Source organism: Zootoca vivipara, chromosome 7 (genome assembly GCF_963506605.1).
Source record: "Zootoca vivipara chromosome 7, rZooViv1.1, whole genome shotgun sequence".
Classification (NCBI taxonomy): Eukaryota; Metazoa; Chordata; class Lepidosauria; order Squamata; family Lacertidae; genus Zootoca; species Zootoca vivipara.
Genome location: NC_083282.1, coordinates 16,914,056 through 16,932,813, shown reverse-complemented (window position 1 = coordinate 16,932,813; position 18,758 = coordinate 16,914,056). Strand labels below are relative to the sequence as shown.

The 18,758-nt window shown below is 41.8% G+C and overlaps 1 protein-coding gene across 1 annotated transcript; it reads right to left on the bottom strand.

The window, feature by feature from the left end:
- Positions 1-167: 167 nt before the first annotated feature.
- FNDC7 (fibronectin type III domain containing 7) lies at positions 168-17,745 on the bottom strand. The gene is made up of 11 exons (XM_035123010.2): positions 17,683-17,745; positions 16,398-16,416; positions 14,291-14,548; positions 9,997-10,251; positions 8,544-8,804; positions 7,714-7,971; positions 6,034-6,288; positions 4,163-4,420; positions 2,691-2,945; positions 1,221-1,475; positions 168-610 (listed from the first exon to the last, which is right to left on the bottom strand). Exons 1-11 carry the CDS (start codon positions 17,743-17,745, stop codon positions 168-170), a joined length of 2,580 nt encoding a protein of 859 aa, XP_034978901.2.
- Positions 17,746-18,758: the final 1,013 nt, after the last annotated feature.

Here is an 18,758-nt window from a genome sequence, read left to right as displayed (position 1 = left end):
TGCAAAAACGAGAGTCTTGCAGGACCCTAAAGTAGAATACATTTATTTTGGCATAAGCTTTTATGGATGAGTTGATTTCATCAGATGCAACAGTGGCTAAGATGAATAAAATGGAATCATGCCCACACACCTTCAGGTAGAGACAGTTGCCATGCCACTATAACCCATCACCAAAACTGGCTTGACAATGGCATGGAGATTTCATGTGATAAGAGCTCTGTGCAGCAGCCACCAAGTGTAGACTGTTTCAAGGAGTCCCCAGTTTTAATTTTCTTCACTTCCACTATCTTGAGGCCCAGCTTCTGTCCCCTTTTGCCATTACTGCCAAAGGCCCACAAGTCATTACCTGAATATATCTTCTTAGGACAAAATGCAGGTTTTGATCCCTCGCTATCAGTTACAGGTGACACCACAACTGTATAGACATCGCCACAGGGTATCTCGGTAATATCACAATAAGTCAGGTCTGTGTGTGGTGTACAGGTGAAATTTCCTTTTGAGCCATAAAGATCTGTACTATAGTTGATTGAACCTTTGGATGTCCGCCAGTATATTCGTATGCCATTGTTGCCCAGTCTATATAGCTTAACCCCAGAAGGGCAGCAAGCACCTAAAGGAGGAAAACAACCAAGAACATGGAGTTCAGTTTGCTCATTCCTCTTTGGGGATAGACGAGAAAGTGGTCAGATTTCTTTTTTTATCAATTGAAATAGAGAAAATTTTCAGAGTGTCCTAATAAAGTACCATAGGTTCTCTCAAAGTGTAAGCTTTTAGGAAATGTCTAGGACAGTTTGGTAATCTAGGAATGGCTAGGCCCAGACAACCGCAAGCAGAAGTGGGTTCCCATAAGTAAGCTTTTTCAGCCCTCTGGTTCCCTCTGAAAAGTCTCAAGAGTGTCATGGGACCCTCCTGAACAGTGCAGGATGGGATGGGGGGGGGGGTTTCCTGCTGTAGAAAGAGGAAAATTGCCCAAAGCAAGGAAAGATGCCTCGCCTTTTTTTGCCCAATGTTGTTTCCTCTGTTCTCCACAGCATTCCATAGTCCACACCACTCAGGAGTCTTAACCCTCTGGAAAGAGACACGCAGGAAGGGAGGGCAAGCTTCCGTCTAACTTCAGGATCCAAACCAATGAGCATAGATTGAGCATTTAATATGAGGGTGGAAATGTAGAAATACCATGCAGGTACTTTTTAATTAAAAATACATTTTCACATACTTACTAGAAGAAAATCCTTTGTATATGCAATCTGATGTTAAGCCTGTTTCACTGATCGCTTTGATAGACACACTGTAGTTGGTTCCACATGTAATGCATCCCAAGAGGCAATAGTTTTGGAGTGTGTGACACCTGGCACGTCCTTGGTGCGATTCCAGAATTGTTATGTACGTCTTTGCGCCGGTCCCAATAGACCAGCTGATGTTTGTTACAGACTGTGTCACTTGAGTTACTGTGAGATCCACTGGGCAGCAAGGTGCTTGAAAGAACAAAATACTTAGTAAGTGATTGCGTGTGTATTTACTCCATGCACAGAACTACATTCTATGGGGATATTTTGGCACCTTAGTTGAAAATTTAAAATGATTCCCAATTGCAGCCTGCATCACAAGCCTTTTAACTGGTCACTATTTTATTTATTTATTCATTGCAGTTTCTAATAGATATAAAGGACATATATCAGGTAAACACAGAACAAAACGGGGGTTCTGTATGGTGTCATGGGCAAATAATAGGTGCAGGTATGCTGTTGCAGTACATTCTGTAACAAAAGAAAGGAGCTTAGCACCATAAATAATTTATGCCTTCCAAATTTCTATAGCAACCACTGATAAGGATATAAAGGAAAAGGTTCCACCAGGCAGACTAGCTGCCACCATAAATATACTGAGAATAAATATACTGTGCTGATTTTTTATATTTATATGTTAAATACTACCCCACCCCCACTTTTTATTTCCTGCATCGTATTTTTTCCTTCAATCACCCTAGATCAGGGATGGAGAACCTAGAACTACAACTCCCATTATCCATGACCATTGGCCATTCTGGCTGGGACTGATGGACTCCAACAGCATCTGGAGGTTCCCCATCTCTGCCCCATATGGCCACCTACACGCATCAAATGGAATAGCTGGCCTTGCTGGCAGACATAAGTCATTACTGAGACTAATTTATATTTAATCTCCATGCAAACTTTATATGAATTTTTTAAAAAATACACATACATTTTCATTAAATTTAGAAGATGTTTAATAATCTAATCATTGATCCATGATACATCATGGGTGGGATTTAGTGACTAGACCCACTGAAATTAATGTTGTACATGAGCAGAATGGAAGGCAGACTACTGTATAGGGGTGCCAAATTTTGGCCTCACACAGAGCGCCACTGAAATCTGAAAGACTTAAGTCCACCCCTGGTACCCGAGGAGGCAGTATGAGCTGGTCCAATCGCTCACTGTATATTTGATCAACTGTTTGTATATACTTTGAATATCCTTTGACATATTGCATGTACTATGACACCCAATCTATCCTTGTGATACATAAGGAGAAGTCAGTGTTAGCCAGCAGATGTTGTATTTGGGCGACCTTGGTTCAAACTTCAGCTCAGATGATGACCTGCTGTCCCGTTATAAAATGGGAGCGATACCTAAAAGGTAAATAACATCTCAGCAATTGTAACTTACCTGTCTCCAAGGGCACACTGTAACTAGGCAAGCTGTGACCTGCTTCTGTGCTTGCTACAGTGCTGACAGAGAACAGTGACCCACATGGAAGATTATGGATGGTGCATGAATTTCCCGAGCTTGTACAATGCCAAATTCCTGCTTCTCCTTTGGCAGTGACTGTGTACATCGCTTCATCATTATTGGCATGCCAGTGCACACTAATTACAGAAAGAGCATCCTTTGAGACACTTATTATTTCCGGACTACATGGAGCTGAAAGATTTTAGATGGAGCAAATTCAAACTGCATTCTTATTTATGGATTTTATGTTGCACTAAGACACCTGTGGATTATTAATAATACGATCTTTTAAAGAAACCCAGTATTACAAAGGCTGTATCCTCTCTGTCCAAGGTTTGCTCCCCTCCCGAAACATTTCACTTAAATTTGCATGTGGGTGTATTTTCAGCCTTTAGAAAACCAACCTTGAAATAAATACATTCTCCATAGCACAATCAGTTGAAAGTCATAAAAGGTCTTAGGGTACCACATTAGAGGGGTTAGTAGCGGCTTAGCAGCCATAATGCCATAGTGTTTTATGTGCAAACTCAGGAGCACAGTGCAACAAGTTGTTGTACAATGATGATATATACAGCAAGGATGGGGAATGGGGTTTTTCCATAAGTTGTTGGACTCCATCATTCATGACCATTGGCCATGTTAGCAGAGGTAGATAGAGACTGGAGCCCAGCTTCATCTGAAGGGCCAGTTTCCCATTCTTGATACAAAGACCTGCCCCAAAACCAAAGGCATTAGATCCATGTTCTGTTTGGTTTGGCAGACTATAGTGAAAGGTTTTTTTTAACTCCTTTGAGACACAGTTGTTAGCAGCTGTAACAACAGCAATGAACATTTTTATTTGAAGTAGGCAGTAAATCATACTTAGCATTTACATTACAAGAATGGATAGGATTGCAGCTCTAAAGGAATCCGTGACCTAAAGTTTTGCAAATCAAAATGCCTACTGGAAATGTTAATCCCAGAGTCAAAACACACAGCTTGAGTGTAGTTAAGATGTCAGAACAGCAGAAACAAAACTGTCCTGCATATTCAGAGCTAGTGTGTTGGGGGAATGCTATCTCAAAATGTCCCTGACGTGTTAGCTTTATATATGCAAAATATTTAAAATGGGAGAGCACTCAAATATTTTATCTCCCAGAAGTGCAGTCTGGGAGTGGTGCAATCCAGCAAAACATACATGAGACTGATGAATGTGCAAAACAGAGATCAGATTTTGAAACAGAAAGCAGTCTGAACTCAGAAATTCCACTAGATATTTCCTTCCACTCAAAACAGTATGGCAAATATACTCAGTTCAGTTCCAATATTTCCAATATATGAGTTACAATGCAGTACTGATTCACCTTTACAGCTTGTACAGCTTTTTAACTTGTAAACTGAAACTTGTAAATTGTAAACTGAAATAGTACCTGTCGCCACATGTTTAGATGTGCATGATGTATTGCTGCCTCTAATTTCACTGAATGAATAAACAGTTATATTGTACTGGGTGTTACACTGGAGTGCAGAAAGGGTGCAAACTGTCGCAGTATCATTGCATAGCAATTCGTTGGTCCAATCCACAGCTTTGGTTTCATACATTTCAGCACCACGGACAGGAGACCAAACAATCTGAACTGTATCACTAGAAATGAACACTGGGTTAACATCACTGGGGCAGCAAGGTGCTAAAGGAAAAAGAGTGGAAATGCAGCAGTATTTATTTTATTATTCATTCATTCAATTTGCATACCGCCTTTCTTTGGAAGATCACAGGGCGGTTCACAACAGAAATACAAAACGGCAACACAAAATATATATTAAAATTAAAACACAAGCAAAACAAACCAATAACACCACTCTCACTGACACACAGAAGGCCATAGAATGTTAATCAGTGCAACATCCAGTTGAAGAGAAACATTTTCACCTGGTGCCTAAAGATATGTAATGAAGGTGCCAGGCAAGCCTCCTTGGGGAGTGCACACTACAAATGAGTTGCCACTGCAGGAACAGCCCATTCCTGTGTTGCCACCCTTTGGATCTCTCGTGGAGGGGGCACACGAAGAAGGGCCTCAGATGGTGGTTGCAAGGTCTGCATCAGTTCATATAGAGAGAGGCGGTCCCTGAGGTATTGTACCGTAGTTCTGAGCCATTTAAGGCTCTATAGGTCAAAACCAGCACTTTGAAATTGGGCCTGGAAACTAAGCAGCAGCTGGTGCAGTCAGGCCAGGATCAGTGCAATATATAGGAATATATTAGAGGTTATCCAAATACTTCTTGATGCAATTATCATTATGTGAAGTCACTTGGACAAGAATCTCAAAACACAGACTCTGGGGCCCTGGGATCTTCATCTCTGCACTATGCTGGTAGCTTAACAAATGGACTGCTGATCCACATTTTGCTGCACGCTTCATCACCATCACTGCAGGTGGTGGGGATGCAGCTATTAACTCAGCAGGCTTCATATTATACGACACTAATAGGGTACCACCTTGTCCTATTAAGTTACTGGTGGTCTGTATTTTCTGGAATGGATTCAAATACATACCAGTACTTTAAGTTTGCAGATTTAAGTGGATGAAAGCATTCTGTCACCCTAGCAGGACAAAACCACTTCCCCAAAAATGGTATTTTTACAGTCTGGAAAGTGTTAAAAAGTGTGAGATAATAGGAAGTGTGAACACACCCCATAAAAAATTAGAATGGATGCTCACTTAAGACTGGACAAAATCTACCCAGCATGTAAGCTTTGTGTAAGCAATTCAAGATGAAAGCTAAATAAATAGGCTGTCTGGAGGAGAGATGAGACTAGCTTGGCTTCTTAGTCTGAGCCATTCATCCTTCAGGAACAGATAGTGAAGCTCCTAGAGCAGGGGCAGTCAACCTTTTTATACTTACCATCCACTAATACATCTTTCTTGGTGGTAAAATTTCCTTACCGCCCATCAGTGCTCGATGGAAGGAGGATTCAGCTTGTGCCATAGAACCCCCTACTGCCCACCTAGAATCCTGAAATGATCACTAGTGGGCGATAGGGACCTGGTTGAAAACCCCTGTCTTAGAGTGCTAATTTTTGCTGGGTCACCTACTTGCCACCAGCCCTAACTGTTATGTAAAGGTGAAGCTACTTTGCCTCATCTTCAAATCCCTTATATTCCATTTCATCTTAATAAACATGTGAGTTCACAAACACACAAGCACAGAGCTATTTCACCACTCAAAGCTTGTTTCTAGCTTCATATAATGCCCATGCAGATACACCAAATATACATGGAAAAAATAAATTGGCACTTACCTGTGGTATAGTTAAATATGTCACCTAATGGACTCTGCCCTGCCTTGTTATAGGCAAAGACACTAATAAAATAGGTGAAGCCGCAGTCTGATTGGAAGTGACACTGGGTATGTGATGTGTTGCAGTGCACCTCCAAGCCATCATCGCTTTTCACAAAGACCACATAATAATCACCCAGGTCAACATCTGACCATGACACTGCCATGTAGCCTGGCTCATCCTCTTCAATTATGATACTTTCTGGAGCACAAGGGACTGAAAAGTCAAATTTTCAACAAAAAATAATTTTCAGATTCTCATAGTTGAATAGCGCAGCTATTAGAAAACTCCAATAAGACAATTAGGAAATCCCCAACTGGTGCATAAACCAATGGGTTGGATATGCTTTTGTAGAACATCTGATCTAATAAGTCCACATGTGCTGAAGGTTTCAGCTCTTGCTGTGCCCCAGAGCACATACAGCTAATTATAGTGACTGCAAAGATCAATCCATGCTGTGCAATTTGCACAGCAGATGTCATTATCAGTAGACGTTTTTGAAGGAAAAGATACCTGCCCTTTCCAGGGATATTAGTGATCTCACTTATGAGCAAAAGCAGCAGCACTAACCCAGAAGCAGAGGCATCTACCACAAGCCTGCCTTTATAATTTGGCATGCATTTTTCAATTTAGGACCATTTCATTAAGCAGCAGCAACATTGCTGGGTATGTTGTGTGTTAGGAGGGAATCATCCACACACATACCAAAAAGCTGGGCTGTGTATTGAGAAACAGATTATTGTGCTAAGCCTGTCTCAACACCTGGAAGGTGGAGAAGTAACTGGAGCTTGTACCTTTCATTCTGCACCCACTTTTTGAACATTGTTGTGCGGTTTGTTAGCACATATTGATCTTGCAATCACCTTCTGGTACTAAAATGATCAGAACAGGGAAAGGGTGCAGACAGGCTTGAAGACTCAGACATGCATAGAGACTGCAAGATTCAGAAATACACTGAAAGCGTGAACATCTGAGTCATTTCAAAACTGTCATGCAAATTAACCCAACAAAAATGTTCCTGATTTGCTTCCTGTTTGCTTCCTGTTCAAATAATCATCTTCACTTTTATGAACATAGGATAAAGACAAAGTGTCTGTCTAGCCCAGCATACTATCCCCAACAGCAGCCAGCTACCGTAGGTGCCTCTCAAAGGCCCAACAGCAGGGCAAAAAGACAATAGCCCTCCCACTGTTGTTTGTCCCCAGCATCCAATATCCAATTATATATACAGCATGGGACTGGGACCAGATGGCGACATCTGGTGGACCAAAGGTTCCCCTTTCCTGAAATACAGTCACTGAAATAATTAATTACAATAAGTTATAATGGCTACTGAACAATGTTTCCCGCCTCCACATTCATTTTTTTCTGTTCCTTAGACTAGACAAATAGTGAAAAGTTTCTCAAAATCAATTTCCTCTACTAAATTCATCTTTTTATAAACATCTATCATGCACCATTTACTTGTCTTTCCCCCCTACGCAATCACTGTATTTTCTTTAAAAGAAAGCAGAAACTATTATCTCTTTTCCCTGACACCTATCATCCATTGGCAATTGCATTAAGCTTGCGTTATTCTTCAAACCATACACTCCTCCATACACCATGAACAGTGCATATGAGTTGCTAAAGATCACGTACCAGTCTTGAAAGTCACAGCTTCTGTAGGTGTGCTGGAACCAGCCTCATTGCTTGCTACAACAGACAGGGAATACTCCACCCCACACTCAAGCGATGGAATCGTGCAGGAACTGGACAATGTACTGCAGTTTACTTTGGAGGTGCCACTGTGGGCTGCAATGAGGTAACTGGAAGCACCTTCTGCGAGCGTGAACGAAACAGCAGCTCGCAACGTTCCACTGTCAAAAACCACTTGAACATCTCCCGGTGCATGAGGCCCTAAAACAAAACAAAACAAAACAAACAAAATAAATCTCTCAAATAAAAATAAGGCTGAATGGTGTTCCAGACACAAATGGTATATATCTATCTGGTGCTGATTTTATGTGCATGGTTTTATGCTTGATTTTTAAAAATGCACAGGGATTACATGCAACTCCTCTTTTATTAGGTCAAATCCAATGAAATCCCCATACTAGCAGAATGCTCATATAGTGGAGCCTCCTCTCCTTTTTCTCTCCCATGCACTGCCTGCAGCTCTCTCAAATCTGCTCCAGAGGGTTGGGGAAACCAGCAGAGCAGGTATGGGAGGGGTGCAGGGGCGTGCAGCAGGAGGAGAGGCATTCCACTCATGCAATGACTTCATTGGATAAAACCCACTGTCTCCAATGGCCAGGACAAATTTATGCAGTTACATTGGAAACTAAATAGTCATTCAAACTCTTTCCCCTTTCGTTTTAAGTCCATGAGTAGTGCCATAGGTGTAAACCTTTCTTTACTGATTGTCACATTTATCTGACTCCTCCTTGACAGCAAGTGTTGGCTTGGCTTTCCAGTTTCCTCTTACTTACTTGTTCTTTGGTTGTAGGTGAAGTCATCTCCAGGTATCCCATTAGCATCCCAAGCATGTGCCTTGATAGTATAGAGAGTTCCTGGGTCTAGACTAGAAAATATCAGGGAGTTGTTTGTGGTGTTTTCTTTCAACATGCTCCCCAAACCATCAGATCTCATGATAGACACGAAGAATCCAACAGCCATATATACAGCTCTCCAACTCACAACAATGTTGTCATAACTTTGGGAACTTGCTGTCAGGATTGGTGCAGCGAGCACTGTGAATAAGCAAAAAAATCGTTAGGTTTAGTGGGATTTTGTACCTGTGCAGATGTGGACAATATATCAATCTATGTTTGCATCATTAGAGCTGTTTCCCACTTGGTGATTTGTACTAAGGTATGTATACACTCGAGTACAAAATGGTATACACCTATCAGTTGTGAAGCAAGCATACAAATAACCACAGCTCAGTAAACAGTCCTTGTAAAATGAATGCCAGGGATGGTCCAATACATTAATTGCTGCTGCCTCCCTGTCAGACAAAAATAGATCATAGGGAGGGGTCCATATCACAGCTGCCAAGTTATCCCTTTTTTACAGGGATTTTCCCTTATGCTGAATAGGCTTCCTCGCGAGAAAAGGGAAAACTTGGCAGCTATGGTCCATATAGGAAAAATATGATCAGATGATTCAGATGATCTCTTCCAGCATCATATGGCTATTAATTGAACAACACAGACAAAAGAAAATACTTATGAAAAGCGCAAAGGGGGACAGGGTGGGGCAGATGCCTAAGTGTTAAATAATATTCACCAAGCTCCACTGTCTGGAAAGGCCTAGAGAAACAGTAGAACAGAAACAGTTTCATGTTCCATAGATGCCAAGATTTTGAGGAGGAACCAGCAAGGTTGTTGTTGTTGTTTACCTGGTTTTTACAAAGTTTCAAAGCAACTTCAGAATACAGAATACAGATAAGATCAATTAAAATGCAGACAAATTAAATCCAATACAAAATTGTTAAAAACCTCATCCAACAATACAATAGTGAAAAGCCCTAGCCTACCTACTAAAATATGAGAAGCACAGTAGAGGGTCACTTAATTTGCAAAGACCTGTATAATAAATATATATATTAGCCTGCTGCATAAAAAACTGACAGTGAAGGCACCAAGTGTGCTTTCTTGGAGAGATCATTCCAAAAACGGTGCCACCACTGTAAAGGCTCTTTCTTGCATGGTAATGAACCTGCGTCAAAAGCCAATGAGGGACCTAGAAAGATAAAAAGGAGGTATTCTCTGTGTTGATTCCAATAAATAGAGAGTTAGTCAAGGTTATTAGTGTAGTCTTCCTTCCAAACTTAAATCAGAAGTCAGATTAAAATGAATGAGGAAGGATGTGAAACAATTTGGTTGTGAATGTATCCTTAATACCGAACATCTGTGGTGTCTAAATGAGAGGGAAAGATACCTGTCTTTGCTTTCTTTGAAGGTGAAGGCTGGCTTCTTCCTCCAGTGTTTATAGATCGGATTGTGATTTTATACAGTGTAGCAGCCTTCAGCCCAGTCACAGTGCCTGGTGAGTTTGTGACTACTGTTTCAATGAATGATTCTCCGTCCTGTGCTGTCAGCAGGTAACTCGAAGCCCCCGCAACAGATGCCCATTCCACTGTGATACTGTTACTCAATTTTGAATAAGCTTGTTCAATAGTCGGAATCTCAGGAGCTTAAAAAAGAAAAGAAAATGAATAACATGTTGACATGCAAGGGCATGACTTTGCATAGCTGAATGTGACTGTTTATTCCCAAAGTATCAGCTCCAGAAAGACATGGTTTTTATGGCTCTCTTTTCATTTCTCATTATTCTGTTGGTAACATATTAGCTTAGCAGTCTCTAGTGCATGAACAAGACAGGCAATGTATGCCTTAAAAAGTGCATTCCTCTTTGACCTGGTGAGTACAGGAAAAGCACTTGAGCAGTATAGAAGAAAACATTGCAGGACCTGCAGGCATGCTAAGGGTTCCTAATTCACACATATCATTTAGCCAGAGGTTTTGGCACTCTACAATTTATGGCACAGAGCCATTGTACAGGTGTGACTGCATTGGCTATTGGTACAGCAACATCTGGTACATTGCTGGGTGATTTATTAATTTGGATTGGATAAAGTAATTGGGCAGTTCCAGGGATGAAGATAGGAGTCACATCTGTACTGCACACCAATGGAATATGCTTTAGATCCTTTGGAGCCCAGAAGGCTGGGATATGTACAGATCCATAGTTAAAACAGATTACACCATAGCTGTCAAGTTTTCCCTTTTCTCACGAGGAAGCCTATTCAGCATAAGGGAATTTCCCTTAAAAAGGGGAGAACTTGACAGCTATGGATTACACACATTAGAAGTTTTCAAACTAGGTTCTGGGAAATTATTGGAAGCCACTCAGGGGGTCCTCAATGACAACCTCAGTAGGAAAGACAAGCTTACCTGAGGACAGCTTGCTGACTAGGAATGACCTCTGCAATGTGGAGCCACTGTGAAGTGTTGGTTGTGTTCTAGAAGAGGGACACAGTAGAATGCATGCTTTGCATGCAGAACATCTCAGGTTCAATCCCTGGCAGGCCCAGTCAAAAAGAATCAGGCAGCAGATAGTGGGAAAGACCTCTGCAAGAGCCTCTGGAGAGCTACTGTCAGTCAAAGTATTATGGGCTACATGGACAAATAGTCTGATCTGGTATAACGCACCTTCCTATACAGTATTCCTAACCTCTGCTCATACAGGGGGATTGTGATAGGCTCTTTCAGTGGCTCATGTATATGCCCTGGATTTTGCACCAAATCCTTTGCAACTCACTAAGCTTTCAAGGGTCCCTTGAAGATAGAAAGTCCAAAAATCACTGACTTAAGTGTTTCGGCGCTTGAGATATTTTACATCTAGTGCCTCATATTCAGTATGTGAGAAAACAAAAATTCCCCAAACTGTGTCTGTAAGATAAATGCTGGAGTGCTGTAAAGAGAATAAATTAATCAAATAATCAAAAGCTCCTATAAGTTAAGAGCACCCAACCACAAAGAAAGTTACTTTCTGTTGTAGTGATTAATTGTCCTGGCCTTGCCTTGTATCTGCTGGGGCTGGGGAATTTGCTTGTGTCCCTGTAAGAACAGTGCTTCATGCAGTAACATTGGAAGTGGGACCCTTTACACAATGTAGAACGAAACCTATCCAAGTGTAAGAGTGAAGTAAATTATTGAAGTATCCCCATTTTTAATTCAGATAAAAATGATTCAATACAAGCAGTCTGGAAGTAGAGGTTTAAAAACAAAACAAAAGGAGGAGTAAGAGCCTATAACATGGCTGTGACTTATACTCTGTTTAACTAAATTAAGAAATAACATTAAATAGAATTAAATAAAAAGGCATCCAAAATGTAAGCTTGCATTTTGAAACACAGCCAGCAATTTCATAACAAATAAAAATAGTGTTTCAGAGAGCTTGGCAATATTACAGGAGCTGTTCTTCTGCAAGCACAACAAGCTCTTATTGAACAATATTTCCATTGTATTAAGCCAAGACATTCTTTCATCCAGTGCTAGTCAGCCAGCTGGTTAGATATGTCCCCCTTTCCTACAATGTGGAAGTATGCAAAGCATTCTTTAAAAAAAAATTAATAAAGAAGCATTGCTACCCATTTCTCAGATGTTGGCACAGCAATCAGAACCATATCAGGCCTGATGCCATCACATGAAAGCAGTGGAGCCATCATGGAATCCAATGGATCCCTGACTGGCTCAGTTGCTCCCTCTCTCCAACCCATTTTGGGACCTTCCACTGTGGCACTTCCACTAGTCCATTCAATGGGCAGAAAAGGGTGCTCTGTACCACTGGAACGACGCCAGCCTCACTCTGTAGGCAGAGACTTGCAGGACTAGGCAGAGCAATGCCTCTGCACAATCCAAACTCCCTCTCCCAACCTGGTGCAAAAGGGATTTGTAATCAAATGCCTACATCTGGTGAAGTTTCACAGTGCCATTGGTGCAATCCTGCTCAAAGTTAGGTTGCTATGTCTCACTGACTTTGATAGGATTTTTAGCCTGGTCCTATGCATGCATACCTAGAAGTCCATCCCATAGAGTTCCATGGTTGTTATATACGATTTCAGCCTTATGCAGCTTGACTATACAGTAGAAACCTTCAGTTGTTGAAGCGTCCATTGTGCGCATGAGTGAAGTGCAATTTTGCACTTTGCGCATGTGCAGACCACACACACCGTTTCTGCGCAGGCGCAGAACGTGCACGTGGTGAAAAAACTTCTGGGTTTGCCGACTTCGGAAGTCGAGTCATTCGGATGTCGAGGTACCACTGTATTCAGAACAGCAGCATTTTTCTTTTTCTTTTTTCTGTTAAAGATTCATATAATATTATGAATCTTTTTCAGTCTTCTTATAATATAAGACTGAAAAACCCTGGTAGCTTTTATTGGGACCATAGAAGAATATATAAATCAGCTCTACTTATTTAAACCAGGGGTGGGAAACATTTTTCAGCTGGGAGGACCACTTTATCTTGTGGGCAGCTTTACAAGCTGCGCATGTTAGGAATGGGCAGGTACAGAAGCAAAAGTGGGTAGAGTAATGGACGTGACTTACCTTTGTACTGTAGGCTACATTTGAGGCATGCAAAAGCCAGAGGTTTACACACACACACACACACACACACACCACCCTCTTTCCTGGCCAGTAAGAAGGCAGTAGAACAGGGATGGCAAAAGATGGCCAGCCTGATACATTATGGCACCTGAGATGAGCCACAAAATTGTGAGGCCCCCATGCCAGGGAAGGAGGGGTAAGTAAAGATCTACATCGGGAACAAAGGGGAAATATCTTCATCAGGACCGAGGGGGTGAGTAAATTCTACATTCAAAGGCAAATGTAAAGGTAAAGGTCCCCTGGATGGTTAAGTCCAGTCAAAGGCGACTATGGGGTTGCAGCACTCATCTCGCTTTCAGGCCAAGGGAGTCAGGGTTTGTCTACAGACAGTTTTCTGAGTCATGTGGCCAGCATGACTAAACTGCTTCCGGTGCAACGGAACACCGTGACAAAAACCAGAGCACACAGAAACACCATTTACCTTCCCACTGCAGCGGTACCTATTTATTTACTCAAACTGGTATGTTTTCGAACTGCTAGGTTGGCAGGAGCAGGGACCAAGCAACGGGAGCTCACCCCGTCGCAGGGATTCAAAGTGCCAACCTTCTGATCGGCAAGCCCAAGAGGCTCAGTGGTTTAGACCACAGTGCATCCACAGTTCTACATTGGGAACAAGGAGGGGGGAATCAAGTCAACCTTACCTGTTGTGGGGCGAGGGAAAGAAGCACATTCTGAATTGTGCTAGGAGGGTCCAGCCCCCCAGGAGACCCCAGAGGACAGACCCAGCCATTTGCTCCCCAAGGGCAGGAGGAGACCATCAGCTTCTCTTATTCACCAGGAAATTGCTATAGAGGTGGCATAGGGCAGGGGGACTCCTGAGGAGGAGGCAGATCTGGCCTGCAGCTGGAAATGCATTCTTTGGAGGCCAGAACTGCTATCCCCGTGGATCCTGCCACACAAGGCGATCGCCTCACCTTGCCTCATCGGCAGGCTTGTCCTGGTATGGCCTCAGGACAGGTTGTGGCCTATGGAGAGGCCAAAAGTCAGATAGAGAGGCCTGTCATTTGGCCCCTAGGCCTGAGGCTCCCCAACTCTGCTTTGAACCATCTCATACTAACCCGTTAACTGCATAGTCTGAGCCTCGGCCAGTATAACTCCATTATTGTCCATGGCGTCCACTTTCACAGTATGGATTGTGTTGGGAGCTAGAGGTGCAAGAGCACCTACAAGTGTGACATCACTGAAATGGGCTGATGAGGAGTGCCCCACTGTGTTCAAAGGGGTTGCCATGGCTCTATATGAAAAGGCTCCGGGGAATTTGGGCCATTGGAGATAAACACTTCTTGACGTCACATCGTAAATGGATACAGTGAAACCTGCAAAAGTACACACATGAACAGTCAGTCTCCTTACCTTGCAACGCAATAGTCACTGGGAGTTGTCCAATTAAAATCATACTCAAGAGTAGACTCACTGAAAACAAAGGGCTTTTAGACCACTGATTTCAGTGATCTGCTCTGTGATTTAGTTGGCTGTCATCCATAGGCTACAATCTAGAATGCTGAGGGAAATATCAACATCAGCAGTAAGTTTATTAGTCATTCCCAACACCCATGGAATTCTGGGATCCTATAGTTTTGTGAGGAAGTTAGGTGTTTCTAACACAACTACAAGTATCCTGGATTTTTTTAAAGGAAAGCCCTGGAAGTTAAACTGGTATAAAACTAAAAGGCATTTGTTGTGTACCGTAGTTATTCCTGTTAATTCATGGGTTTGTAATTACTAGCTTCACGTGCAAATTTTTATTGTTTTGGAACCTAATGCAACCTACACACTTTAAGTCCAATCCAAATAACTTTATTGTACTAGCCATTGGCCGTGACAAATCTGAATCAAAAATAAGTACAAGCAAAAGGGTTGTCACGCCACAAATAATGACCTCTGTTTAGAGCTCTGCATCTCCCTTACAGTTCGCTGCTATATTGTCCAGGATCTTCTTACTGATCTTTTTGGCTCCCAAAGCAAAAAGGGTGACTTTATGAGTCACTGAAGCATTTACATCACTAAGAAGCCATAGGATATTCTGTGCTGGGGAGAGACATCTTTCCTGTATGGACAGTAAGGTGAAATATCATCTCCTGGGTCCAATGTATAGTGGGCAATTAGTAAATAGTGCAAGATGTCTTCCACCTGCGGTTGCCCACATATACAGAGTCTGCCTTCATATGGTATCCTGTTATATCATCAGTCTAGGTTGGCAGAGGGTATAGCTTGAAAATGCCGTTCAGTAAAAGTAAATCTAAGTCAGGCTGGCTGGAGATTCGGCAGGTAACTGACTCTAAAATTGAATGTTATTAGAAGGGGGAACAAAGGAGAGCATTTAGAGGATTTGATCACTTGCAGATCACGTAGTGATTCTGTCCAGTGGCACCAATCCCTTAATTGGCATTTGTCCATGGAAATAACCCCTAGCTTATGGAAATAATAAGCGTTCCAATAACGTTGGGTGTTAGATTTCCACCATTGGCTGTTTTCCAATTCTTCATTGCACAGCTCTGGCAAGCGCTCACAAGGCATGGAGGACAGTCTTTAGTAAGGTAAAGGTAAAGGGACCCCTGACCATTAGGTCCAGTCGTGACTGACTCTGGGGTTGCAGCGCTCATCTCGCATTATTGGCCACGGGAGCCGGCGTACAGCTTCCAGGTCATGTGGCCAGCATGACTAAGCCACTTATGGTGAACCAGAGCAGCGCACGGAAACACTGTTTACCTTCCCGCTTGGAGCAGTCCCTGTTTATCTACTTGCACTTTGACGTGTTTTCAAACTGCTAGGTTGGCAGGAGCTGGGATCAAACAACGGGAGCTCACCCCATTGCAGGGATTCGAACCGCCGACCTTCTGATCGGCAAGCCCTAGGCTCTGTGGTTTAACCCACAGTGCCACCTGCGTCTTTACAAGTAATTAAATCTGGTGCTATCAGCTATTGCAGTTAACGCTGGCCATCTAGCTGCTGTTCCCTTGGGTAAGGAAAACCGTATTTTGAGAAATTGGTTTTGCACCATTTCTAGCCCTTTAATAGCACTCTCATCCTCGCCCCTCATCTTTAGGATTATGGCCACTGTTTTACTGACTCACAGTAAGATGTCTACCAAACATGGGCTTTAATTTTCTCCTGAGGCCCACTAAAAAGAATAATAGCAAGAGAAAAATACCTGTCAGATTTTACCTGTGTTCGCTGAAAGAATCTGTAAAAGATGGCAGACAATTAGTAACACAGAGAAAAACTCTTTTTGCATCCCCCCCCCTTAATAGCAGATTCCTAAGCAGTTTACAGGTAAGTAAGTCTTAATACATTCTATGGGATTTACTACCTAGAGTTTAGGATTGCAGCATTACAGTCCATTATTTTCTTAAGCAAGACAAGCACAAACAGCGATCACAATAATATATTATTTTATTCTCACTTGTTAAATCCACGCCTTCTACAAAGCTATTGGTGAGATTTGACATTGGTGTGCAGATCACATTATGAATTCAACTTCCTCTCCTGAATCTGCCTATTGATCCAGAAAGGGAAAGTTTCCAGTTGTGGACAGACAGGCATTCTAATGTCAAACACATTAACTGGACGTAAATACCATTGTTTTCAATTAAAGTTTTGTCCCCATAATCTATCAAATCTCATGCACAGGAAAACTTCCTTCTCATATTGCTGATGCATCTGCATACCTAAATGCAGATTCCCATCTCTGGCAAGAAGATGTGTAAAGGAAGATGTGTAAAGATGTGAAAAGGAATGCAATGTGCACTGGTTCTAATGTGCACTAGCTGAAAACCTGAGAGTCAGGATTAAGTGGAGCAAACTACCTGATCAAATTTACTTCTGACAAGCTGAATGGAAAGCCACAAGAGAAAGCTTACTAGGAAGTATGGGCTCAATGCTTTGCATGCAGAAGCTCCCAGATTCAACCCCTGGCATTTCAAGGTAGGGCTGGGAACACCCCAGGTGAGAGCCATTGCCAGTTAGCATAGATAATACTGAGTTTGATAAATCAATGGTCTTACTCAGCTTTCTAAATAAATGGCCACCAAATAAATGTACTGAGGTCACATAACGCTGCTTTCAATCCAGGGTTCTAACAGCAAGAAGAGATTTCAGAGTTACAAATTAACCATTACCAGAATCACAGATTAAACGAACTTTTAGCCAATTGCAAAATACCTTTCAAACTGTTTGTGGATTGAAACTGCCTGAGTTTTGAAATGGCAATAAAGATGCATTTTCCTGTTGCATGGTATTATAAGAGGTTTGCACCAAAAATAAATAAGTAATTTATTGGCAAGATATTACAATTAACATGTTTTGACTCAAGCTGCACATAGCAATAGCAAAAGCATTTAAAAACAGGAGTATTTTTTAAAAAAATATTGAGAATAAATTTAAATTTATTAATTCAATAGGCAGCAAGTTATTTCTGAAAATGTTTAAGAGATAAACTGCTTGGACTTACCATTTTAATGTTGATGAAAATTAATCCAGAAAATATGAAATGTTTACATCTTCTGCCAATCATTCTTCAAGCTGGACTTCTAATTCCCAGTTCACTTACAGATATAATGAGATTACCAGTGAGAAGTTAGCAAAAAAATAACCTTTCCACCCAAAATAATAAGTAAGTCTTGGAGGCAGTGGAAGCATTCCAAATTTGCAGCTCCTCCTCTAGTCACAGCTAGCCTATAAAAGCTGGATTATAGATTGACTCCAGTTAAGCATTCTTGCCTATTTTGTTTCATCAAATACAATTATTTATGACAGTTAGTTGAATAGTGAGGCAAATGCTACCCTCCATTGCTTCTGTCTGTGACACATAATTTTATTGACTGATAAAAGAATTTATCCAAGTTATTAGCCAGAAGTGGCTTCAGTTCCTTAGCCTGCAATCCTCTACATGTTTCCCTTGCAGTCCAAATGAATTCAATAGGGCGTACCTTTGAATAGATATGCATAGATATGTACAGTACTATAATACTGTTACACCTCCCGGTTTCCCACTTGAAGAATAGTATGCTTAGCTCTCATTCCCTCTTTCGATGGGAAATATTTATGGTCTCCTAAGTAGCCGATTTCACATATAAAAAGACATGTGCTTGCTGGCTGGCACAGGGTAACAATGCAGTAAACCAAGGGTCAGCAAACTTTTTCAGCAGGGGGCCAGTCCACTGTCCCTCAGACCTTGTGGGAGGCCGGACTATATTTTGAAAAGAAAAAGAAAAAAAGAACGAATTCCTACGCCCACAAATAACCCAGAGATGCATTTTAAATAAAAGCACACATTCTACTCATGTAAAAAACATGCTGATTCCCGGACTGTCCGCGGGCTGGATTTAGAAGGCGATTGGGCCGGATCCAGCCCCTGGGCCTTAGTTTGCCTACCGATGCAGTAAACAGTTGTATTGGAGAAGGAGCATGGATGTGAATGCACAATCAAATGGCAAGCAATATGCCTCCCTCTCCCTTTCCTTGTCACAAAATGTCACAGTCTTGTTACTCCCTCCCCCTAAGTGTGTGACATACTTTCTGAATGAA

Bases quoted from the DNA above. Each gene is read 5' to 3' on its own strand.
- FNDC7 (XM_035123010.2), bottom strand. From the start codon at position 17,745: ATGATTGGCAGAAGATGTAAACATTTCATATTTTCTGGATTAATTTTC. The intron at 10,252-14,290 runs GTTAGTATGAGA...TTCTTTTTTAAG, and splicing joins TCAGACTATGCAGTTAACGG to CTCCTGAGATTCCGACTATT. The intron at 7,972-8,543 runs GTAAGTAAGAGG...GTTTTGTTTTAG, and splicing joins CACCTACAACCAAAGAACAA to GGCCTCATGCACCGGGAGAT.